General features: G+C 37.3%; 1 protein-coding gene across 3 annotated transcripts in view; it reads right to left on the reverse strand.

Moving 5' to 3' along the window:
- The window catches only part of DLGAP1 (DLG associated protein 1), a 432,610-nt gene that overhangs the window by 136,589 nt on the left and 268,681 nt on the right, over positions 1–27,340 (reverse strand). For 2 of the 3 annotated variants that reach the window (XM_037381359.1, XM_037381360.1), the window contains one exon: positions 8,398–9,423. In XM_037381359.1, the coding sequence (XP_037237256.1) occupies positions 8,398–9,351 (954 nt within the window). In that variant the 5' untranslated portion in view covers positions 9,352–9,423. Of the gene's footprint in view, positions 1–108; positions 218–8,397; positions 9,424–27,340 lie in introns of those variants that run through there. The other variant, XM_037381361.1, reaches the window with a different exon arrangement.

The following is a 27,340-nucleotide window of genomic DNA, read 5'->3' on the forward strand; positions in this document are numbered from 1 at the left end:
TGTAAGGACAAAGCTAAAGAACACAGTTGTTATTCAATTTCTAAACAATAAAATGAGAATAACCAATTTCCTTCCTTTTTTTTTTCCCCCAAATTGTTATTAACTTACCTTACCAGATGAAATAGCAAACAGACTGTCTCTATAGCAAATTAAGTTCATTATTGATTTCTAGTTTGATTTGGTTTATTGCAGCTGAAATCATTAAAGCTTCTCCCTGTGCTTTGCCAAAGCAATGTGGATGACTATAGAAGTAAACACAAGGACTGGAAGGAGTGGCTAACCATCGCTCACAGCAGTAGACTCGTAACTTTAGCTTTCTATTAGTATGCAAATACTTAATGAAGTGAAATCACACAACTGAAGAACAATGCTTAATGACTGCTCAGTGCAGATTTTCAAACCCATGCAATTTGGTTTTCTTAGCCAGTATTATGCCTCTTCTGTTGTGCTGTTAAGGAAGTTTCAATTGCCATCTTCCACTTATTAAGCCTATTCCTAGCACTCATGAATATTGAATTAATAAGACCATTAAAGATGAGTAGCATTTCATTCTATCAATGTGCATGCGTTAAGAATCATTGAAGTATGCAAAAAACCCCGATGCCTTAGAAAGCTTAAAGAACAATATATAAGCCTCAAATGTTTTCAAAAAGGCAGATAGGAAGGTTGCTTCTATTTAGGACAAACAATATGCTCAGCCCCACCTGCTTTAGCTTACACTATTTCAGCAGTCAGGTTCTACTACAAATTCATTTAATTTAGCTGACTTATCTCCATAATTTTTACATGAAGAGCATTAAAAGTCAAGACGAAGACCCTGTCCAAGATAAAACATTACTTCCTCAATCCCAAGTGCCTACACCTTGCATCAAACCTGAACAAGCGGTGTGAATTGCAATCTTCATTCACATAACAGTAGTTTGGAAAGTCTTCTGAAACACGAATCCTCATAAAGTAAGTCATCAGACAAAAGTCTTCAAGCATCACTCCAGTTTATAGTTTTCATTCACCAGAAGGTACCTTGACCACTAGTTTGTCAATCTGCTTCACATTCTGTATCATGAAGAGGAATGTGTGTCTCCTACGTAAAACAACCACGTCTTGATTCCTGATAAATTTTTTCCTTCTGCTTTGTGCATAAAAATCCAATCAACCATGAAATGGGCCACGTAGATACAGTAATTCCAGCCAAAGGACTTGCAAGTTTGCCACCCACAAACACATTCTGCAGAAAGGAAGCCAGACAGCAACTACCACATCTGTTAGCTGAAGGAAATGTAGCTGAAGGTCATACAGCAGGACTCTTAGCCAGGACCTCAAGCTAAAACTGCTTCGGTGATACTCATGGATGATAGTCTCTCTGTAGCAGAGGGCAGACATTCATTCTCATCTTTCTCAATATCCTTGAAGCTTTCAGTATGCTTGGCTATAATGAGATACGACTCCTTGCCCAAGTAAAGATAACAGAATGACTGTTAACATAAATACCAAAGGACACTTTCAATGACTAGCAATGAATACATGTTCTTTCACTTCTAGATACCTTCTTCTCGTGAGGCAGGTCTCTTCCTAACCACTCCAGCACCTGCATACAGTGACTAGTTTGCATCAAATGCCAATACTGTTAAATGAGATGTCATTTTACCTTTCTTTCACTACACATGGCCACAAGTCTGCTATCGAGCAGCCAGCAGGAAACTGGCTTGTGGATGGAGAACATGTGGCAGAATCTGTATCCTTGGAAGAAAACAGATGTGGTGAGGATAGCATTTTGAGAAACAGCCCTTATGCTGTTTCTCTTGGCTGACTGTAACTGGATAATCTGGTGCTTTGCTAATGTGCTCTCGCAGGCAGCTGAACTGCCATCTCCAGCTGGCCGTTAGCTTCTGTCACATTTTAGTGAACAGTGGACAGACTTTATTGTAACTTCCACAATGCTTTCTTTTGGATTACAGCAATGAAATATACCTGTGTAAGAAGCTTTCCTTTGACTCTAAGAAAACCTTCTTGGTTTCAGAACATCATCATGTGTCTTCTCAGTGACTCCAAACTGTCACCTCTGCTCTACAGCAGTGTACCATTGGGTATCAAATCAAATTTATGGTCTTGACTCTCATCTTCTGGGAACTGAACTGCTAGAGACCAGGAAATCTGAAAGATTTCCTAACTGATTAGCAGGCTGGGGTTATGTCAGTAACAAAAATTAGACAAAAACCTACTTGCATAAAAGACTCAGAGACAATTCAAAGTCTGTCTCTGGAAGCCCTGGCCATCAGAACTGTAACAGTGCCTTATCCAACTGCATGGCACATTGTTTAGCCTTTGGTGAGGGAAATACTTACCCATCCAAAGTCCAAACAAGACAGTCCATTGCACAGGCTCAGGGTAAGAGGATGAAAGGACAAATGATACACAATAGATTCATCTTCTTGTTACTTAATTCACTAGTGACAGAAGCTCAGCTGTGCAATAAGCACAGCACAAGAGCATTTGTGAGGCAGAACAGAAACTGTGGCCAGCCGCCCCAGCTCAAACCACCCTTCTGGCACTGTCGTATTTCCCCACTCAAGACCTGTACTATAAATTCTATTATTGAAACAAAAAAAAGCAATAACTGGATGTAGGGGAAATATTCCTTATTTGCATTAGCTGAGGAAAACATCATTGATTAGTATTTTTTTCCCCACCTGCTTTGCGTAGCTCCACAATAAAAGTTTAGGATTTCAAGCTCAGATGCAGATTTAAATGATCCTCTTTGCTGGACTTGATTTGCCTTGATTTTTTTTTTAAAGTAGAATTAATGTAAATAATAAGATTAGAACACTCCAGATATTTAAGGCTACAGAAAGGAGTCAGAACCAGGACTGAGTCAAATTGTATCCATGAAGGAACTGAAATAGATACCAAATGCCAGGTATTGTGTGCAGCCATATTTTTCATAAACATTTCTGACATAACAGTATACATAACATCGTGCCACCCATGTATGTTGCTAGTTCCTATATATGGTATGCTAAGACACACAATGGGCAACCAGCTGCTAAAACTGTGTTTATTAATGGATGCGCTGTTAGAATGTAGGATGTTATCAGCATGAACTAACAGCAATACAAGTTAATCTAGAAAAAATAAGATCAGTGCCAGTATATTCAACACTAAGAAGTTACAGAATGGTGATAAAACTGAAGGATAGAAAAGTATCACCTAAGGAACATGGACAGATAAAATGTGAAGTACTGACATTGCTGTAGAACAGCTCTCTTAGTACTTAGGTGGCCCCCATTACTGCATTACTCAGACACCAAAGGTCAGTCCAGCTTTTAATTAAATGAATGAGAACACAGCAGACAGCAGCTGTTAAGGTGAAATATGTGGCAAGATCATTCTCGCAAACTCAGCTGACATTTTTTTTTTTAAGGTAAATTAAAGAACTGCAAAGATGAGAAGGACAGCTATACTGAAATACTCTCCCACAAATTTGTCTTAATATGGCAAAGATATCTTGGGTAGGTTAGCAGGTAGGCTAAATAACCAAGCTATATGTTCAATGGAATTGTTATGAATTTATTTGTAAATAAGCCATTTTGTGCTTTATTTATATTTTCCAAGTGCCAGTGCAAAAAAATATCTAACTTTATTCATTATTCATATTACCCATCTCACAATTTAAAAACTGAAATAAATCAGATTTCTGTGAATTATTTTTTCGTTTTGTTATTGTTAGAAGTTATTTTATTTTAAAATTCATGAACATTTAAGAATTTCCAAATGTTCTCATGATTATTCCATTACCTGGAAGGTGGCCTAGAATACGTTACAACATGTGACATTTTATTTCACAGTCATTTGAATTGTTTCACTAGCTTTACTGAGAAGTATGTTTTATGTGAGCTTAGTAAAAAAAGTTTGAAACCTATACCTCAAACACATTGTAGTACTGACTGGAAAACTGAGGGGAAATAATATATGCTTCATTGATTTTCAATCTATAATGGAATAAGAGAGAAACAGACAGATCTTCAGATATATGGAAAATGGAAGATCAATATTAATGGATATTAAACCCCAACTTTTATATATATATACAAGGACATACTAAAAGATTAATTTCAATGTAGTAGTTGCGATGGAAATGCAAACACCACAAGTAGAGATTAACTGAAAATGCAGATAGACTTGCATAGATGAACCCAGTATAAGAGATCTAACATGAATTGTTGTGTTGTAAGGATAAACGCTTTGTAATTTAACATAGCACACTAACAAATCATATGACAGATACTGGTCCTTATTAGCACCCTGACCTAGGGCAATGCCCTCTGTTTGCCTGGACATTCATGGGCACAGGCAACAGAAAGAGACTGGGACTGAGCAATATCTCTTAAGAAACTGGAAGCTCCTTGTCCCGAGTCTGGAAAACAGGTCATAGAAAACTATGAGTTTCTTAACACTACACTTTATATAATAGTTCACATGACAACCTTCACACAGGAAACTGAGCACAGTACCAACCAGAGTCCTTCACCACCAGAAAATGCTTATTATACCCAGAAACTTGTCTTATATTTTTTATGGTATTTCTTACAGTCTCCCACCAAAAGACAAGCAATGCAAATGTAGGAACTCAAATGACTGCACCATCGTTCCCACCTCCTGCACTTCAGTTTTGAGAAGTAAAATTTCCATTCTCAGCCCCAAGTATCTGACACAATTGACTTCAGTCTCATCAAATGGGATCGAGAGGAAACATATGACTGACCCACAGAAGAATAAAAGAGGAATAATATGAAAAATTTCATCCTTTATATTTTTCTCCATCTTTTAATGAAGGGACCAAGGACAATGGGGACGGTAATTAGAGGGAACATTGAATGGCAAAACTATAATTGGAGACAGACTCTGCAGTGTATTTGAAACCCTATTAGCTTCAACAATCATGAATTCATAGAAAACAAGAGTGTAAAAAATTTCTACCCGTGTATTTAGACCCTACTGTTTGCAGAAAAAGGCTGCTGCTTACATTTCATCTTCTATAGTTTTCTTAATTTTAATTTTTTGAGAGGAGAAGTTACCAGGGAAGTAAAGGCTGTCCACTGCTTTATAAATTATTCTCTCAAGGGAGGGAAACCAACTTGGAGAAGAGTTTTGAGAAAAGATGAACAGTTCCTTCTCTCCTTCCTTCAAATCAGTCCAACTTGTAAACTGGATCAAATAAAAGCATTTTCCTGAAGCAAGAAGATAAAAAAAAAGGAATTTAACTTTCTGCCTCCCAGTCCCTCATTCTTGAAAGGAGAAATAGAGAAAAGAGAAAAATACAACTCCATTCCCAAAACGCAGGTGAGAGGAAAAGGTTTGCTTGACGGTCTTTAGACTACTCTGGGAGCCAATATCTCTTTCTGAAGATGCACAGTGTGAGCCAAGTCTCTCCTAGGCCTCCAAGGGTGGACACTGCACTTCAGCACCCAGGTTGGAAGCGGAGCCTGCTGGGGCAAAGAAAGACTGTGCAATGCAGGAGGACTCTGCATTGGATCCAAATTCCAAATTATGAGAAATAAGCCCATCTGTAACACAAACTACTGCCAATTCCTTCCACAGAATGGTTATGTGGAAAATATCACACCAAGTGAGATAATTGTTTGTTATTTCCATGTCTTTACACTGAGAATGTATCCAGATACTTTTGTGAAAAAAAGCCCTTACAAGTAAATGTGAAATCAATGTCATCTGTGATCTCTGATATACTCAGATCTATCAGAATAAAGAAAATGATCCTGAGTACCCTGAGTTGAAAAAAAGTCACTCCATCAATGAATTCAGATACTACGACAAGAGGAGTTTGCATGAACAAAATAGTTGCCTCTTTAAAGGATCAGAGAGTTTATGACCTGGACCATAAACAACAGCTTGAATTACAAGTTTGTTGATAAAAGCATCTATTTAACATTTAATGAGTTGAATAAAACAACAAAGTGTCATCATAATGAAATGAAACGAGCAGAGTTGTCCAGTATTGTCATGATTTTGCAGTTTACATCTCATCTAGTGCATTTCTAATTGTTCTAACATACCACACCAGCCTTTTGGTACAATGATAAGGTCAGCAGGAAAATGACAGATACACAGAATACCTCTGCAGCCCACTAATGGAGTAATGCTCTGCTGCTGTTAATATATCTTTATACTGCAGGACAGCCAAAAGGCCTCAATTAGGTTTGTGCCCATTGTGCTGGGCACTGTGGAAACACAAAAGGGAACAAAGTCCTAGCCCCAAAGGGCTTGTAGTCTAAAGAGATAAGTGCTAACAGTGAAGAGAAAGGCAATGGGATGCATTCAAAATAGACTGACTTTTTAATACTTGTATCTATTTGTCATCCTTCCAAGCTGCTAAGAGAGAAGAATAATCCTGACCTGCTTCCTCAAATCTACTCTGAATATTATTTTCAATGTTAATTGAAACCTGCTTAAGATTTTCCTTTTTCTTTAAAACAATTTCTAACCAGTTATATTTCCATGGCTTTTACAAGCAAGTATACAATTAGAAAAAATGAAACAAAATTAAATGAAAACCAAAACAGAACTACCAGTGAGAATGAGAACCACGGTGAGAACTTAATTATTGTGAGAATTCAGTTATTCTAATTCCTGCCCTTGACAATTTTTGGACATATTTTCATACAGACACAGATAATGTCCTCTAATTCCACTTCAAGAGTCTATTCCTGTCAGTTAAACATTATCTAAAAGTCCCTATGGAGGTGTTCATTTAAAGCTGATGCTGGCACAGTTTTTTTCTCTTTTCTGGCCATCTGGTCACAAACTGAATAGTGAGCAATTTTATCTAAACCTGAGAGTAAGATTGAAGGAGTAAACAAAAACATCGACAAAAGAAGTCTCAGGGTCCAAAGTAACCACGACAATCAAGCCTGAAGTTATGATTTCTTCTCACTCACAAAATTCAGACAAAAGGGGCTTAATAAAAAAAAACACCCTCAAAAGGTTGCAACCTGAGGCTATTTTGAAACCCCTCTTCCTCTCCAGTCCATACGCACAGCTGTAAACACACACTGAGCATTCATATTGCCCCCTCAACCCACTCTCACAACAATTAATAGAAAATACACAGATCCATTTCTTTACATTTAAAACATAGAATCCCAGAGGCTGGCATTCAAAATTATTTTGCATGCCATTCAATAAAACCTTTTAAGATCAATTTTTAAATGCGGATGCCTCAGTCCTACGCTTTCTCTGCATACTGACTTAAACAACAGAATGTGGAAGCTGACTGTCTCATTAAAGTGCCCATATGAGAAAACTCACTACAGTTTCTATACAAATAGACAAGAGTCCCACTACATTAAAATAAAACCAAATCATCTTAGCAAACCTCTTTTTTCCTCATGGTCTTCTCTCTTCTCTGTGCAACGTTGTTCCATCGTACACACACACTTAGATGTGCCATAAGTGCTTCGTTTAAAGTGCATAAAAGCTACCCAAAGCTCTTCTAAGAATGAAACAGTTTTAATATTTTCTGATCCATGTTCCTGCCACATTCACCGGCAGTATGATAGCTCCAAGAGCAGACATCTGATTCTTGACATTTAAAGATACAATACTGGTGAAAAATAGTGACGCTGTATTAACTGCAAACAGCTTGTGAGGGAGTAGGTGATGTACTCCTAAAATGTATAATCAGAACAAGCAATAATTTCAACCTTTTGATTTTTATTTTTGTCTCAAAGCCATGAGAAAGAGGAATAGCTAGATAAACAAATCTGGACATGTTACAATAACTGTTTTATGAGAATGTATATTCTATGGCAAAAAGGAAAGTAGGCTGTTTTCCTGCTGGAGAAAGTATTTAGGTACCCCAAAGTTTCTCAAAAGGGTCTCAAAAGCTTTCATAATAAAATAAGCAGTAAATGAAGGCGAATCTTGAAATTACAGAAATCAAAGAATTTGTATCCTGGTAACATTCAGTTAATTGACATTGTAATGCTAACTGCAAGCACTACAACATCAAATTCCCTGTACCCCTACTGTGACTGCCTTATACATTCAAAAAAGTACACAGAAAGGTCTTATTTTGCCCACATGAAAAAAATTAAGCCTGTTCCAACATGAACTGTTTCTTTGAAATAACAAATGCTGGCAAAAAAAAACCAAACCAAAAAATACCCAACACCCAAAAAACCACCACCCCCCCAAAAAAAAAAAAAAAAAGAAAAGCAAATTTATTTATAAATTTATTTATTTTTAATTTCAGCAGCTTTACCCCTTGTTTGGTGATCAGTGACCTCTCGGGAAAGTTGAAATACCAGAGCAAACCTCCATCCCCCACAAACACCTGAGACAAGGCAGAGCACAGTTAACAGCAATCAGTTCTCTGCACTGTACCTGGAGGTACTGACATGACCGTTCCTGTTGACACGTCTCTGCCTTCACCACTGTCTGGTCCATGTTAACTGATGCTTTCTGGTAAACTTCACGGGCTCTGCTCACGGTTAATGTAGAGGACCAAGAGCTTTTCTTCATTAACTGGGAGTCCAAATTCATGGGCAGGTTTGCACAGGTAGAGCATTTGACATCATTATTGCTTCTGGATGACTTCACAGTATGTTCGCTAATAGTGTTATAGGCTTCCATAAAGTATTGGGAAGAAGAACGATCAGGACATCTTCCCATGGTCATGACCCCACTGGGACCATGATAGATGCAAACATCATTGTCCAAGTTGTCATCTGAACTCCACCATCCTGATGCATTGGATCTGGGCTTACCTTCCGATCGCCTTTCTTTACTCTTGCTGCGCTTCCCATACCTCATTGTCTGTGACTCCTCCGGGCTTGCTTTGCCACCATTGACGCTCCCCTTGGATGGTCCCTCCAGTGAATGGGACTTGGTAAAGAGCTTTTGAACAGAATGGACCAGATGCCGGATCCTCCCTGGGCTGTCACTGCGGTGCTCCATGGCAGTCCGCTTGTACTGCAAAGTGTGGTAGCCATCCCGATTCAGAGGCAGCTGCCGCTCAAACTGGTCCAAAAGGTTGGCAGGAATGCGGTTGGTCTTGTTGGCAGTTCCGTGGGGAACCAGAGCACACTCGTCCTTGAGTTCGTGGTGGGAACTGTAATGCCTCCGGGGAAACGTGCTGCTGGCGATCTGGTCGCTGTAGGGCACCATACACTCTGCCTGAAAAGAGTTCCTTTGAGTGTAGTAAGGGTGGTCTGCAGGATGGGGGTCCACCGGGTTTAACAAATATGGCTTCCTGTCCGGGTGGTGTGGCAGACTGTCACATGGAGGGTCACAGGCAACCCCATGATGATGACTACGGCTGCTGGATAATCCCTTCATCACTGATGTAAAGCGAGTCCCAAAGTCATCTAATATGTATGGCTATGCAATGGGCAGATCTCAGAGAAAGGCCTAAAAGAATGAAATACAACAGAAGCCATAAGATATTAAAGCTAAGAAAAAAACCAACATGTGCACATTTAGGATTCATTGTTTCTTATTGGAAAAATCATTGGAAAAAAATTTTTCTGATTCTTTTTAATCACTTAATCTTTCCCATGTCCAGCGTAGTGATAGGAGATACCTAAACAATACACAAGAACAATTATCTTATTCCACCAGCTAGGAAACAAATGCAAGAAATTTTTTCTGATATGAAATTCACTATTGTTCACAAATCCACAGCAAGGTAAGTATCATGACCTACAGTCTAAAACCTCAGTCCTGAAAACATTTGTGGACATGGGCCTCCCAGGAGTCCTTAATTACTCATCTGCCTGTTTTCAGGGCCAAATAAACACATTAAAAAGGTCATGTCTTTGAGGGAGCATTTTCTAGGTAGCTTTGGGCCAGATACTGTTGTGCAATTAATGGGAAACTTTTCTTGGTCTTCATTGCACATCTATTTGTGATTCAAGTGCAGTTCTACTTGATCTCCATGTTGTCTGCCTAGACTGTAAGCATCTCAAGACAATACATAAACATATTTCTGTAAGCTCTTTTCAAATTAGAGAATGAAACAATAATACATTACACTGTCAAAATGAAGCCAAACTAACTGTTTAATAACCTATATACTTGGGCTGGTTGTATTTAATCTTTACTCACTCTTATTCACAAAAAATTAATAAATTATTCTGATAATGCATGGCTTAGTTTAATTTTCCAAAAAATTTCAGAGTACTAAGCAGTGTTTAAATATCCCTATGTATTCCTTCTACCATTAGTATAATCGGTATAGCCAAAATATTGCACACTGCTATAAGTCTATGGGATTTCAACACTTAATACTTGATTACAGTGATTTAGCCCTGAAGTGACTCAATGTTATAGACTGTTGATTACAAGTTGAAAATTGAAATCTTCATCACAAGTGACATAATAACCACTCTGTTTGAGGCCAGATGTCCTCATTTTAGCTCTCACCACTAGCAAAAGTCTGCATGCAACTGCTACTGTAACCTCTGAGCTACTGACACGGAAATTATGGGGTTTCAGAGGTGGCAAAACATTCTCATGGTGCTGTGTCAGCTTCTGATGGACAGAGGACTCCTTAGAGGATGCCCTCTTCTACCACACACAACTGAAATTGGAGTCACTCAGCTACTTTATTCCCTTGTGGCATGGCTAATCACATAATACTTTTGGAAATATCACCCTTGAGATCTTTCTTGGAGTATAGATAAACTTGCATAGCAAACAGTTTTCTACTATGTTCCTCCAGTGTCCTCTCAGATAAAGTTCACGTTTTAACAGGTTGTAGACATTGTACCTACTGGCAAATTGTCAACAATGAAGCTTTCTAAATAACATTGAGTGAATGTCAGTCTGGAAAAGCATGCTCTGCCTTTCATCAGAACATATTTTGTATTTTCTTTTGGATCTGTGGTGAGCTGAAGAGGAGTGTTTTTTCAATATGCTTCAAAGCCAGTCTGGATATCCTGCATTTCATTCCCCCCTCACTGCATCCCTGCAATGCAGAAGATGTTCATTCTCAGGAGACCCTGAATTCGAAAAAAAGATTTTTCAAAATACCACAAAAAGCACTGGAAATATTCCAAATGGAGGAGCTCACTGGCTTACCTGAAGAGGAGGATGGCCCAAGGCACTTTTAGAAGCACAAAAATAATATATTCAGAGGCTGAACTTGTCAATTACACTGTAGTGACAATCCTTAGCACTTCTAAAAAGCATTTTACATCTCTCTGAACTCCTTTAAAAATATGATCTGCTAGACTGTTTAATAGAGAAAAGTCCAAAGGGGTGTAGTAGTAGATGTTACTTAGATCTTTGAAAATGTGACTTGACCAAGAATATCCCATCAAGAAGAATATCACTAAAGGATATAATGACCAAATAAAAATACTCCAATATCTGGTATCTATGAATATCTTTCACAGTTGAGGGCTTGTGAAAACAAGGCTTCAGCCAGTTAATTTTTATTTAAATCCATTTATAACCATGCAACACTCCTCAACATGTTTGATATATTATCTTAGAGTTAACAATAGTGTGCTCTATAAGATAAAAATAGTAAAACCTTGCCCCAAAGTTATGAGAAACACATGAAGAAGTGCAGTAAAGTGGGACATGTCCAGAACCAGTGATTTATTTTCATTTTTTCTTAATCTGAATGGCTCTGAACTTTTCATTTTTGTCTCCTGTGGAAAAAGAGTATGTGTAGCCAGAGAACTGAAAGGACTGATATTTTACTGTATGAAGTCATGACAGGCACAGGGGATGTCATGGAACTATTAAGAATATGTAGTCTTATTATATTGATAGAGCAGAATAGCTGGGATGAGGAAACACTTGATCTGATTTATAGGCTGGGATGCAATAGTGTGGAACATCTTGAAGACAAAGATGAGCTTAAAAGATCCAAGTATGCTTTGACCGATGAGCGCAACAGTGTTACCAGCTGTGTTTTGGATGGACTGGTAATATGAATGCAAAGCAGGATGTGCAAGGAGTCTCAAAAAGTGAAAAACCTTATGAAAAGTGACATTTGACTGTATATAGAGAAAGGGATAGGCTTTCCATAAATTGTGGAGGAAGATTGGCTAAGCACTCCTATATAAGCTTGGATGACAAGTAGGATGGTGGAAATGTTTAAAGAAAAAGATAACATTTAGTTCTACACCCATTTTGAGTCTGAGCTGTCACTAAATATTCCATGAGGAACTACTGCAGAAAAAAGCAGAAAATAGATAGGATGATCTGCCCAAGAGGAATCAGATTAAGAGATACAGAGAATAACAAAGAAAAGATGCTTGTGAAAGCAAAAAATCATAGCGTTACAAACAAAGGAGGATAAAGCTTTGCAGGAGCAGCAGATTTGAGAGGAGAAAAAACCAGAAGTAGCAAAGACCAGAGAGTGATAGAAAAACTAAACCAAAACCAAAAGGAAGCAACAAAAAGGCCTGATGGTAAAGGCTCCAAAACCTGGGAGAAATTGAAATTCAGATTAAAAAATGTTTATTCCCGACTCTTAGACTGGTGTATGCATTATGAGAGTTTTTTTCTGCTGTAACAGCATTGAAGACATTTATTTTATCATGTGTCAAGTGTGATAAAAACCCATGAGTATTAACCAGAACATGGTTTCTTCTTACCCTAACTATATTACTGCTGCTACAGGCTTGAAAGTGTAATGAATTAGAAAACAACAAACACTGTACCATAGCTCAACTTCCAAGAAGGAAAGAATAAGTATAGCATAGTATAGCATACTCTGCACTGAAGAAAGGAGTAGTGCTTTTCTTAAATATTTAGTAGACAATTCTTCTGCAGAGAAAAAAACCCAACACAATTCCTAAATCACTTACACCTCAATCCTGCTTTAATATGTTAATATATGTCTAGAAAAAAACCCACCCTACAGCCTCTGATTCCATCATTATTTTTCAAAAAATATGCATAATTTTCCATAATTGTGTTGGCTGAACCTATCAAATAATGTTTAGTGCAATTAACAGCTGGAGACAGGGCTATCTGATCATATCATGAATAGCTGAGAGGAGGCCAATTAAATTTTTATTGTATTGTATTTTTTGGCCAAACTAGGAACATTTAATTACTCATGAAATAAGGCAAGACAACAGATGAACACATTGCATATTGATAAACTGTGGACATAGCAATTCTACGTACAGCAGACGAAAACCACTGATGGCATAGGAATAAATGAGGTATTAAATAGATACAGTATTGTAAAGCTAAAGAATGCTTATTAATTTCAACATTCATGTTACATTTGCTTTTGTTTTCTTGAGGATGCCCTGGGTAAGAAGGATATGAATATATTCATCCTTGCTGCTAACGTGGTGTCCCTAATGCACAACAATTTGTTGGAATAACTTAGTAGCTAGAAAATTGTGTAATTAATTCTTATGTAATTAAAGTGAAAATGCATGCAAAATAACAAAAGCTGAATGCATTAATTACCCCCACTTTTACAAATTCTATTTAACTATATTGTCTACATATGTTCTAAATTTATTCATAAAACACATCTTCAAGAAATATATTCTTTTCCTTAGATATATGTGAAAATTTCTTTCTTTAAAAGGTTTACTGATATGCCACACAGCCCCTCCAATTTTATCTCAAAGGACTGCAGATTAATATTTCTTACATTTTTACAGGAAGCTGTGAAAAACAATCAGGTAACAAATGCTTTCACTAAAATAATGCATACATAGGTATATAGACAGTAAGCAGGTAATACAAGAGTGTAGTAGGTAGTACAAAATGGATAATTAATAACTAAAAATGACTGATATAATAAAAATTATTTATGGCCATTAGCAACTTACAAAGCTTCATAATTGAAATGTATTTTTATAGGAACAGTTCATATTTTTCTCTTTTTTTCCAATAATCTGATAATGTTATAGCAGTTCAAGATTCAGATCAAGGCAAACTGCCACATGCACAATATAATGCATAATGCATAATGTGAAGTGTAAGGTCAATAACTGTGAAGATAACTGACAGAATGGCAGTGATACCTATGTCAAGATGTATAGGTTAACTATAAAAACATGGAAGTAAGATATATATGAGGAACAGACAAGCATTCTCTTCCAATTTGTATTGGCAATATACAGAAGGAAAGCAACGCAACTACGTTACGTGTGGTTACCCACAGACACCCTGACAGCCAACTCTAACCCTAATGCCAACAGAGACACCTGATTAAGTGCCATTAGGACCACAGCATCTTAAGTCTTATATCTTTGTTCAGAAACTAAGGCATTGCTTATTTACTCACACGCTATGGAATGTTCCCAGGGAAATTCCCTTCCCTGATTCTTAGAGTTTTACAGAAACATGGACGATAACTTTTATGCTGAGAATCAAACTTCTATATGCTACTCAAACAGCATACTGCTTTATCCTAAAGGTCTTGATATTTTACAGCCATTCTGTGTGGCCTCCCTGTTATGTTACATCACATTAATGAAAATCTAGACATCAAGAAAAGGATATATATTCTAAAATGCATCTATGCGCATATTTTATTAAAGGTGTACAGAAGAAAAGGAGGTCTCAAATTATCTTTCTAATCCATTTTGGCAGCTAATATTAAAGATACTGTGCCTTGGGTAACAGTCTCAAGAGAATGTTTGGCCTTTGCTTCCAGGCCAGCACTCACACCAGGCAAGTCATACTTACAGTATAATTTAATTTTAAACAGTGGGCAGGGAGTCATAAAGAAAAACATTTTGGCCAGTAACATAAACTCATTCCAGCTTCATGGGCAGATCAATAAGTGGCAGTAACTGGGGAAAAAAAGTAATTAAACTCTAGCTGATCTGTGAGGAGTCCCTTGTGAATGATATGCATACTGAAAAAACAAGGAGAGAAGCATCCTACTAACAATGTCATAAATATAGATATTTTTTTTAAATTTCTGTCTGCACCCAACAATTTTTAGTTTGGACACACTTGTGATGACATTTACATTTGACGATTGTTTTAGTCCATGTGCTTTTGGTGGGCAACTGTGGTGGTCAGTACCAGGGTAGTAGGTTCCTTGAAGGTCTGGGTTTGAATTTCTTTTCTTCATCTCTGTGGCTAATAACAAGTTGTTTCTTCACTAGAAGTGTCACTAGAACTGTAGTCACTAAAGGAACCTAACACATAATTAATCTCTGAGTCATATCTAAATACATTACAAGGTCTGCAAGAGTTCTAGCAGCAATATGTCAGCAAAATTTTGACACACACAGTCTGAGTTTTTCAATCCTGTTAGGAGTGCAACTGGGCGATATGCAGGATTGCATGCAAAAATCTTGGCCCTACAAATAGAAATACTAAACTGTGAACATCTGCTCTTCCACTCCTGTCATTTGCACACACAATTAACAGGCAACTGTTAAAAAATCCTGATCTGTCTGGTGACTAATAATATTCTGTGTAATTAGACTGCTCATGCCTTTTCTGCAGTATAGGACAAAGAGTCTCTCTGACTTGATAAGGTACAGCATATCAGTTGGAGAGCCTGCTGTGAATTCCGCTGAAAAGTCAGAACTGCTAAACAACAATTTCTTCTTCCAGAAATAATGCAACCAGAAGATTATGTCTGCATAATGTGTATGTAAGATAATGCATTAAATTGAATCATTTGGTAAATGTCATGTAGGCAGTATTGAAGCATATACCTCATTTACAAGTTTAGATGTTTCATTTTGTCCTTCTATGACTTCTCAGTAGGATGATGAACTTAATGACCTTAACTTTTTTTTTAGCAGTACTTAAAAATGAGTTTCCAGAACGCTGTTTGGGGTAGGGGAACAGCAAAAAAGCATGAAAAGGAAGATACTCCAGAATTTGGAGCAAGGCTAAAACATACTTTTCTAGGTTGTTTGTACAGATAATCAATGATTTAGACTGCTTGTATTATCTCAGGTTTACAAAAGGAAGCAAGTATGAGGGACAGGCTACATGTTCCTACAGAACTGACATCTCATAAAAATAGAGGGGCTACCACAATGGCATAAACCATACAATATTAAATGACTAAAGCACATATGGAAATGTCAGATATGTACATGGATTCCTGCAAGACAGTCAGCTATGAATGTCAAAGGCTTATTTTTATAGTAGGAATGAGATTATCAGCAGATAAAACCTACTGTCCCTGTGAAAGTCAAGTAAATTAATGCTCTGCAATGTGTTCACACAGTGAAAATGGACGTGTGCTAAAAGCAGCACTTGGTCCTCATTGCAAGGACACTTACTAATGTGACGAAGCAAAGGATCCACTGCAATGTCTAGTGATTGTCAGTGATCTGATGGAAGCTGCTAATCTAAGTCAGACCTTGCACCAACATTACACAGTCTTCAGCTGCATGACTCACTAAGTAATTTTCTACCAGCTTTTAAAGTTCTCTGCAGTTCTGTAGCATGGCACTTTTGCAACAGGAATCACAGTGAAATTATTGCCTGAGCTACAGTTTTTCATGACCTCAAAGGCTTTTCTACACATGTCTTGAAATGACAATATGTCAAGCCAGTCAACTAGCTCTTCATAGTCCTATGCACTGCAGTCCACTCAAAGCACGCCGCACCAAAGAATACATTTATTTCTGTGATGGCAGTGACCGTGATACGTGATTGACAAGCAATTCTCATGACTCAGACTGGCTCTAAGCTTTTTAGTCCTTGCTATTTAGATATTAAGCTAAACATAAAGCTAAATGTTTCTTTCTCCACCAAAAAACACCCAGCTCATTTTAATGTAATGAAACACAGTCTCTTATGAGACTCTACCGCTCTGGTCTTATTCACTCACAGACCTTGACCTCATTTAGCAGAAACAGAGACTGATTTCCTTGAAAAATGTTCTTCCAAGTACATTGTGATCTTTTAAGTCCAAGCAAAAGTGAATGCTACAAAAACATATCAGCATCAGAGTCTATTCTTGCAGATGGTTTCCCATCTTGGCTTTCAACTAGTAGCTCCATTTCAATGGTATCACCCCTGAAAATCTGTTGTCAGCCCCAGAAACTAATGAAAACAGAGAAAGAAATTTCCAAGTGTCTTAATGGAGAAACTTCACAGAAACCTTACAGGAACGCTGAAGACCAATGGTAAGAGCTATGAAGACATTAGTTTTAGCAGAATGACACTACAGGGCTTACTGATCTTCACAGCTGGACAGCTCGTATACTACCCCGACTAGCCCACCAGAAAGGAAAAAACCCTGCAAAGCCTCAATGAAAATGTCCCATGTTGTAACTACCAGTAAGAACTTCCTAGAAAATCCACCTCATAGTCATACTGGTATTATGGAGCTTTGACTTTATCAACAAATGTCATCACTATGATCATGCCTGGCCATGGATATGTTCCAGGTCCCACTTGCCTAAGCCATGTTTCTACAGTGAGGAAGTAGGAAAAGAGATGAAGCAAAGAGTGGAAAGAACATTCTGCTCATCTCCAAGGCCAATGAACTTCTGTATGGGAGAAAACTGACTCTTGGAAGAATCAAAAGCCCTCTGTGAAGGTATGACACAAAAAAGCTCAGCAAGCAAGGTGGAAAGTTCATTGGATTGGAAGAAAACAGTTATGCTTTGATCAAAAATCTTATTCATTTTAACCTGTTTCTTCTCACTCAATCTAAAAAGAAAAACCAGCAAATCTAAGCTTGGTTTGGCATTGAATATGAAATATCTGAGTAAAAGGTAGAAAATAAGAGGCCTATTGTAACTGCTCCCTAAAATAGGGCTGTAACATTGAACTACCTGAGTTTAAGTTTTTAACAGCCAAAACCCCAATGAAAAACTGAACCAAACCCTCATATATGCTGTGGTATATAAATACAGCTGAAGAACTTTAGCCATCTTATCTTTGACGGCTATAGTAACTGATTGATATTTGTTGTCACATAGATGGAATGGAAATAATTTCTGGTTAGATTTGATGGAAGTCTTCAGCCACTTACTCAGATCAACTCATCTCATTTCACCTCTACCGGCATAAAAAATAAGAAACAGAAAAATTTTCTTATCAGAGGAAAATATTTGCTACAAATATTTTTCATGCAGCTCTAATTATGAAGAAATTGAAATGGCAACCATTTTGCAAGTAGACTATTTTTCACAGAATTCTGTGAAAAACATTAGTGAGCTATGGCAAACTAGGAAATAAACCTTGATTTTTGAAGAATGTCTGAAAAAAATGACTGATACTTTCAAAAAGTCACGTAAGTTTATCAAGTACCTTATAGAATACAATGTGACAGCAAAGGTAAGTGCAGAAGAGAAAGTCTGAGGGCAAAATGCTCTTCTCTGAACATGGCACAGGACAGTGGCTGCAACCCCTCTGGGAGGGTGTTCTGCCCTCGAATAGAAGGCACAACATCTCAACTTCTGCTTGGAGGCCTCATTCAATTCCACCTAAACCACAGAAGCACTAGCTACCTTTAACCTATAAATTTACAACAGCAATAATTTAAAAGCTTTTATGACACCCCCCATACCAGTAACTTTGATATTATTTGGATACGATTCTGATTGAAAACAAAAAATAAGAAAAAAATGTATCTCAGATCTTTCTACTGTTATTTGTGCACATCTGATTTGTTTCCACTGTTCTCGTGTCTTTCTTCTTTTTTCCCTGTGCATTTTTAGTAAATATAGTCAATGGTCTGCACATACCTAGAAACAAGTAAATTTAAAGATTAGAAAATACTTTTGCAAAGTTTATTTTAAACTTTTTTCATGTATGGTGAGGTAGGTAGACAAGTAGCATATGACAAAAATCTGTAGGAATTATGAGTCTCCAATTAAGAATCAGAAAATAGTTCTATTAATATGCAGGTAAAATCAAAACAAAGCTTAATTACTGAATACAGAACACTTCTAATGAAGGCCTGCAAACATGCTAAAAATTATTCATAGAAATAAAATTTTCAGAAGAGTAAACATGTCTTAAACATTTCAGAAATAGCTTTCAGAATAACTTAAATCGGGAAGAGACAAAAATAACTGAAAATATTATTTGATGAAATTACTTGTGGTGAATAATAGTCTGATGTTGGATAGCTGAAAAGGAAAAACGAATGAAAATGCTGATGGCTTGAATTGCACAGGTCAGCTTTGTGGTGTCATGGAATTAAGCAGTGATTTGTACTTGGGTTACTGATCTTTACTTCCACAGTTCGTGACTGATCTTTTATCAATTTGGTGAGGTGACACAGGATTCACTCTGAGGCTTTGAAACTGGCAGGAATACGGTGGTGGTGGTACCCTCACGTTAGGGTGATGTACTTCACATACGTATTTGTAAGAAACTCAGGTCTGAAGATTTCTTCTTCACCGTATGCACCCTGTACAGCAGCTCATCATAAATCACTGTGCTGAGATATACCAAACAGCAAATGAACATGTTACTGTTGAAGGATGCCTGACTCCATCAGCACAGTAGGCATCTATACTACACGTTTCACTCCTGGGGGCTCAGAGGGAAAACCAAAGCACCAGGCTGTTATTTTATACTAGCCTTGACAGAACATCACACATTGCTGACAAGAAACACAATAATGAAGTACACGATTAAAACTTTTCTTTATATTTAGAGTCAGGAAGTCAAAAGCAAGTAAAATATAGTGAAGAATATTTCCATTTCACTTGAACTTTGCTGTATTAAGGAGTATTCACTGAAACAGGAAAATCAAAGTGAGGAAGGGAAAGAGTGGAAGAGAAAACACTAAATGAAAAGAAAGAAAAGGAAGTATGAGCTTAATTCTCTTTTGGTTTTTTTTGTGTGTTACTATTCCTAGCAATGCCCCAATTAATATAACTTCATAGATCTCAGCGGAATTACTCCTGACTAAAACCAGCATGAATATCATGAAAGTGAATGGAATGAACTTAATCTCTGCATATAACACTTTCTAATTTAATAATAACAAATACGTATTTTCCATAATGTTTAGCACGTACAGTTTCAAACCCATTAATAATACATTTTAGAAGAGAATGATATTGGTAACTCATTGTTTTATCACATAGAACTACCATAAATGAAATGCACTCCTGAAATTTATTTTACAAATAATGGCAAATGATTAAGTGTACATACACTGGAATAACATACCCTTTAAGGTGAAATGCTTCATTTCTAGGTTCTACTGCAAAGCATCATCATGAGTATTTTAAAAAATCACTTAATTAATGCATCTTAAATTATTTTAAATTAAATTAAGCTCTAATAGTCTGTAAAAATTGCCTGCAGAGTAATATGAAAGTGTGCATTAATTATTTCCATAGCATTGAAAATACTTCAGGAAAAGAGTTCTTTTACAAGAGAAACAGCATGAGCAGGCTATTATATATATCAAACTGATGATATATGCAAAACATCCTGATAATTCTTTGTTACTTCCTCCTCCTAATTTAATTTCATTTCAGGGTGATGGGTGAGGGGATTCACATAACCTACTTTAATTTTTGTACTAAAAAGTCATAGTCCCTTAAACCTGAATGAAAAGTACACAGCCTTTTCATTTTATTACTTCTTAGCTATTCAACATAAATAACATTTTTTCCTTTCAAAACATGAGGTTCATCATATGTTAAACATCAGTATTACTGTGTAAGCTCAGGAGAAGCCACAGCCGCTACACCGTTTGTCCTCATACATAATATGGGGGTTATAAGGGCCATCCATAACTGCTACTGCAGAGCCACAATTTTTTGTTGACATAGAGTACACCTTTTAGAAAGATAGTAATTCTGATTGTAAAGATATGAAGTAACAGAATCTGCCATATTTCCAAGCAAATTATTCTGGTAATTAGTCACTGATACATAGCTGCATCAAAATGTGTATGGTATCCACTTCCAGTTAATAGCTATTCAGCCTTTTGAATAGACCTTTTCAGCAGCTGTAACCATAAGCCATGTTCCCACATGCTTCTATAACACAGAACCATTTCATGCCCTTCTCTGCCATAAACCAGATTGACTGGGTTTCTTCAATCACATCTAAATACAGATTTTCAGACTTTTAGTAAGTAACTCCTGAAGCTGCCTCCTGTCCAGCCTTTGGCTACTTTATAAAATACATTTCCTATCAGATACGCAATAATGTGGTTGTGCCGTATCAGTAAATACAGATTTGTTCTTGTGAATTCCTCTGTCTGCAAAGAACTTGACTGAAAGTATTCAGTAAACTTGTCACAGCAGGCCTTGGGTCTTTCCCTGCTTTTTCCCACAAAGCTCCTAGTTTGGCCTATGAATACAGTACAACATATAACATACAAGATGCTTATTCACAGCTGTTTTGAGTTCATACAACAGATGTTTTCGTTTTGTTTAGATTTAGAGTGTTAATTTAAATCAACAATTTTCAAATACTTTAATTCATGCTCATACAGAAAGACAGATTCACATTTTACCAATAATTAGGTAAATTAAAGCATTTCTCTTGAGACTAGTCATGTCAACCTGCATTTTCACAGATGTAACTCAGAATCATACCAAATGTTCAAGTAAACTAATTTTATTTTTCATTAAAATTTTCAGCCGTTACTGTTCACCAGTATTAAGTCTGTACTTCACGGAGAAAAGAAAACAAAATTACATTAGTCCATAAAATAGCAGCTGATCTAAAATTTACCGTTTATCCTCTTTCTTGGAAAGTTCACGGTAAAGCCAGACCTAGCGATCATTATTGACTCTGACCGTCAGGCTAACCCCTGCCAAAATAGCAACATGTGTGAGCACTACCAAAGAAATGGGATGCATCGTTGTTAGAAAACCTACAGTACTGCAACTATATTATCCAGCATATTTTCACAGTGTACTATTTAAGGCTCTGCAGAGAATATCCAAGGAACAAATTTTGGACAACATGGGTGGTTGCTTTCAGAAATGTATGATTTCTGTAGTAATACTTTCCAGCAGATAAATGAAGGATACTGGTTTTAGTAACTATCCATTTTGAAATTACTTGAGCATGAAACTTATTTAAAAATAAATATTTTTTAAAAAAGATTAATCACTTTTTGTAACTTACAGGTGACAGTTGCTTAAAGGATACCAGTAAACTAATTGTATTCCTTTAATTCCAGTTATAAAAATTTATGCATTGATATTCTGTACCTATTTAAAGAACTGCTAGCCAATGAATATTTAGACAAGAGTTCAGTTCTGCAAGGTGTTATAAAATCCCTCATTATCTGAATTAGTGAAGGTAAAACAGCTGCAGAACATAAGTGAATGAAGATGTGGGTTGAATCTTGCATTGCAGGTGGGCAGAGTCCTGGGATCTGTGACACTTACAGCCACAGAGAGTTTTGGGCACTTGCACTTTGAATTCTTTTGTTTCCATCCCAGAATGGCTGTACGCAGTAAGGTGGGCTCCAGCAATATTGAGATATATACTTGTTTTATACAGTCTCCTCCTTCCATTTTATTTCAGGTTTAAGAACAAATGTGGTTAAGATGAGAGGAAGGCCTGTCAATTTTTTTCCCCTTTTCCATAACAGATTTTCATAGAGCAGTGTGAAACAGAAGAAAAAACAAAACAAAACACGTATACTTCACAAACTCACTGAAAACACACCAAATAAGAGCATGCAAGCAGATCTGTCAAATGCTGTTATTCTTTACATGAGTGAATATACAGAATGTTAAAAAGTGACTATCCTAGTCTTATTTTTTCTTTTTCTTTTTTTTTTTAGAACAAGTACTTTATTGGCTGCTGGTTAAAGCTGTGTTCAGAAAGGCCTTGCATATTTTTGAACAGTCATTCCTCTTTTTTCCTAAATGGAAAGAGCTGGCAGGTCAATGACATAGATAGAGAAAGTTCAGAATATAACCTTGGAAACATCATGAAAAGGTCTGTGATCTCTCCTACCCTAAGTGAATAGGAAAAAAATGCCAAGCCTGCTAAGGCTGTTAACGTTGGTTTAGTTCCATAAAACTGTGATTTAAAGGGAAGTTTTTATGGCTTTAATACAGCCATTAAGTGTGTGATTTCAGACAATTACAGTGTATCTTTGAAGTCTACGGGAGAGATGGCGGACAGCAATCAAAATAATGTTAAGCATTACTTGCAGGTTTCCTGCAAGTTTTCTGTAATAAATTCCTGCAATAAGGTTTATACAATCCCCCTATCTGTGCATTTCTGTCTATTCTTCCACCTGCCACCCTACCTCCTGCCCTGCCTTCCTACTTCAAATTTAAAATGGCAGGGGTTGAAATACAAGATTTGTACAACCCCTGAAACTTTCAGTAAGAGAGGCAAATCCCACCTATTTCTTGGCAGTGGGAAGAACTGTAGAAGAAGCCTGAATTTTCTTAGAGATGAATCTGTTCTTTTTGGACTTGGGCTCCAGTGATACAAGACACCAGGGACACCATCAGAGACAGGACCTTTCCAAGATTCACAGTGTTGGAAATGGTGGCATCTGAAGATCAAAGAGTAAGAGCAAAGGGCACAGAGACCATCGTGTACCCTCCAAGCTCTCTCTTTTTCTCTCAGAAAGCACTGATGTCCAAGTAGACTGCTTGGGAGGCTGGGAAAGCCAAGAAGCCCACAAACTGATCCCTCCTCAGGTTGCCCACAATCAGGCCTCAAGGCCTGCCTGATGCAGGAACTGCCATCAGGCTCAGATGTGGCCAGCTAATTTATTTGGTTCTGCAGTTTGAATCCCCTGGGCTGACTAAGCATCTCCTGTTGTACTGCTCATTCTTACAGCAGACCTGGGAAGTCTCCTCCTTGTGCTTAGGTTGACTTGTCCTCTTAATTCTCACATCTCTGGCAAAGTTTTTTCCCTTTAGTTTTGAAGGGCTGTGTGACTATTTTGACTGAATACCCAGCTATATTTTCTGCCATTTTCTCATAAAATTTTGAACTCCAATCTGACTGAGGCAACCAAAGCACCTGTAAAGATGATTGCACTCTTACAGGTCTCATAAAAGAAAAGGAACTCACACCAGGTCTGAACATTTACAAGTTCACTTCTTGTAACTTTTTATTTCTGTCTGATTACTTGAGTTGAAGAAAACAGCCTGACTGCTGCTGCCAAAAAAAAAAAAATTACTAGGGAGAAGACTAAACATACATATGGAGTAACAAAACCACTACCATGATTCAATTAACTATCAGCCAGTTGACACACACAATGCTATAGAAAGTCACATTTCCCAGTCAAGGCAGCCATGCTTCACTCACACAGCTACTTGCTTTATGTTATGATAATGAATATATCAGTACCAGCACCTTTAATGGTTTTGTCTTCTAGACTTTTGAAAGGCTTAAAAATCTATTAATATCCAAGTAAAAGGGCATCCCTTTTTTTACACAATTTCCAAGCAGGTTAAAAAAACTTTGAGGAAAAAAAATTAAATTTTCCAGGTATCTTAACACTATTTCAAAGTCTGGATTGGGAAAAGTAGTTGAAATGAAGTGTATAAGACTTAATCTTTCTTAAACATAATGATGGTGACATATGAGGATTCCACTACCTACCAGTCCAGAAGATGAAGCAGTCAATTTAATATGAATTTGTTCTGCTGCTTTATGTCTAACTTGGACACATAGGGAATTCTTGTGGAAGTAACTAGACAGAATGATAAATAGAGAATTTGAGTTTAATTATGACAATTGTAAAAAACATTATGCCTGTCTCCTTTTCTTGATGGTTCTTTTTTTTTTTTATAGGCAGAAGCTCAAGAAACTAGAATGTGCTGTAGTAGGAAGTTTTTGAGTTTTGAATTCAGCAGTAAAGATTTTCTAATGGATGCTCCAAATTCAAAATGGTACTAATAGAAACACTTCTATTAACCTGAAAAAAGCTTAATTATAGCAAGCCTGGTTGTCCTAACAGTCATGCAGGTAACAAACCAAAACAGTCCTTTATACCTTCAATTCCAGCTGACCCATATTCTCATAAGTAGCTAAAACAATCCATGGCATCTGGCAAAACAAACTGTCAAAATTTATCAGTCCTTGTTCCACACATTTTAAACCATAGTCAAAGTGAGAAGCTCTGAAGGTTGCAATATTCTCTTGCTGCGATCAGACTCAAGTGATTGTGTCCTGGGTGATGCCTGTATTTCACAGCACAACCCTGGTCCTCCTCCTGGAGGATATGCCACCCCCTTATCAAGGGGACAGCTTTGTTGCAGTGTTCTGCTCTCGTTAGTCAGGTGGGGCTGCACTCATTCTCAATAGGCAACTTGTGGAAATCTTAGGGTAGATAATCCCAGGCTCCTGCCTACTCCTCACATGGCCAATAAACCTCTGTTGTTACCAGGCTTTGTGGTTACCATTTTCCCATGGCCCGATGTCCCCAGTGTTGTTTTCCCTCAGCACTAGTTGTGGTTAGAAAACAGGATGGGAGCAACAATGCAAAGTAGTTTTTTTTAAAAATACACTGAATAACAAAGTTACATTTCTTTCCTGAAGCTGCCAATGTTCATGCCATTGGTTGCGAATAGTATGGCTAAACCCAAGATGTCATGGATGAAATTTACCTGAAATGAAATAACACTGCAGGAACATTCAGTGATGAACTTAACCCAGGCCCCATGTTTCAAAGCTCTTCTAATGACCAACTAGATGACCTTTGTGAAGCTAGAGTAATTGGAAAATGAGTTTCTAATTGTCATTAACTGAATATTTTTTCTTAAACACTTAACAATATGACTTCTTCTCAAGCTAGCTGCAGTCCTAAATGAACTCCACAGGCAAAAATTTTTCCTTTTATGATCTGAGGGACATTATTCTTCCCTTTGCTTTCATGGATAACTTCAGCACACAGCTAACTTCCGTTTGCTTTAAGGTGATTTGCCCTCAGAAGTACATACTTGGGGACCTATAGGCAGCATTACAGTTCTAAAAAGTAATGTTCTGGTTAAAAAAGAAGATGTAATGAAGTACGATAAGAAACATGAAGATGAGCGAGACAAATATGAAATGCTCCACGGCTAAGAGAGCCTGGCTGTCTTAGAGGCAGAGAAGACAATAGTAAGCAAAGAAATTGGCAGGCGGTATTAAACTACCAGCCAGAGAAAACCTTTTCTGTTTCACCTCCCAGTCAGTTACATCTCATGGTATGTATTCCTCAACTTCTTGGGGTTCAGGCTATGTAACGGCATTCTCTGTGAAGCATGAAGAAACAGAATGTACACAGATTCTCAGAACATCATATGATACTGAAGAGATGCAGTGAAACAGGAACGTCTCAGTGACGCCCACAGGAACAGTCACCATCGCCAAATTGTCAGCATGCCTCTGCAATGCCAGACCACAGAGAGCATATGGATAGTTTAGGCTTTCTGCCATTAGACTAGATTAGCGGAGCGCATGGTTCATGCATATCTAGTCTAGTTTTGTGTCACTGGAAAAAATATTTCTGCTACAAGTAACCTCCTGGACTTAGGGAAGAAGGGCTAGTTCTCAGGCAGCTTCCACGGAAAAGCCTGCTGCTGTCTTCTGCATCTGCTAGGTTTGGTGGTACCTCCATGGAGAAACCCTTCATGTGATCTGTGCTTACACCTCTGAGACCATGAACCGAGGTGTGAAACAGAATACCCTTCCCTTCTGTCAAGCAAACGTGACTGACAGTTCTGCAAAATCCATCCAACAGATGACACTACTGGGGATTTTTGTTCTGTTACAGCCCATGCAGGCTGTACGGCAGCAATTTGTGCAAAGCCTGCTCTCTGTGACCTCCCCAGGCAAGAGCAATTTAGTGAAAGGCATACACTGCCCAGAACCTTTTGTGAAAAAATGGTCTGTATCATTTGGAAGGGAAAACTTCAAGTCTGGTGGAATTGGGTATTTCAAATTTCATTTTCTTCAGAAAAACATTAAGTTTGAGCCACAAAAAACCCAGAGGGTGAATAGCACAACATACAACCTAACTTTGGTCTCTCCAGAAGCAGATTCTGGTATAGTCTGCAGTGCAAAATGATCAAGCCATTTAGTACATTTTCATGTATCTTCATTATGGAATATTATTCCAGCAGAAATTGAGTGTTCAATTTTTCAGTATATTGTCAAAACTAAGAAAACCAGAATATAGTATCCTCTATTGCAGTTGACTAAGTAGCTAACTTTTATCAACCCTGAACGTAACTAAAAATACGGTTATATAAAATGTTCCTCCTTTTGAAGCTGACCTAGTTATTTATATCTCAGTACATAACCCATATTACAACTCTGAGATCTAGGAAGGTTTCCAACTAATAAGCTACGGATATAAAAGTGGCAATCATGTACCTGCACATTTGTTCCACTTCAAACAAGAAGCAAAACACAAAATAGGAAAAAAAATGAAATAGTAAGTTAAATATTTGTT

This window comes from Falco rusticolus, chromosome 3 (genome assembly GCF_015220075.1).
Source record: "Falco rusticolus isolate bFalRus1 chromosome 3, bFalRus1.pri, whole genome shotgun sequence".
Lineage (NCBI taxonomy): Eukaryota > Metazoa > Chordata > Aves > Falconiformes > Falconidae > Falco > Falco rusticolus.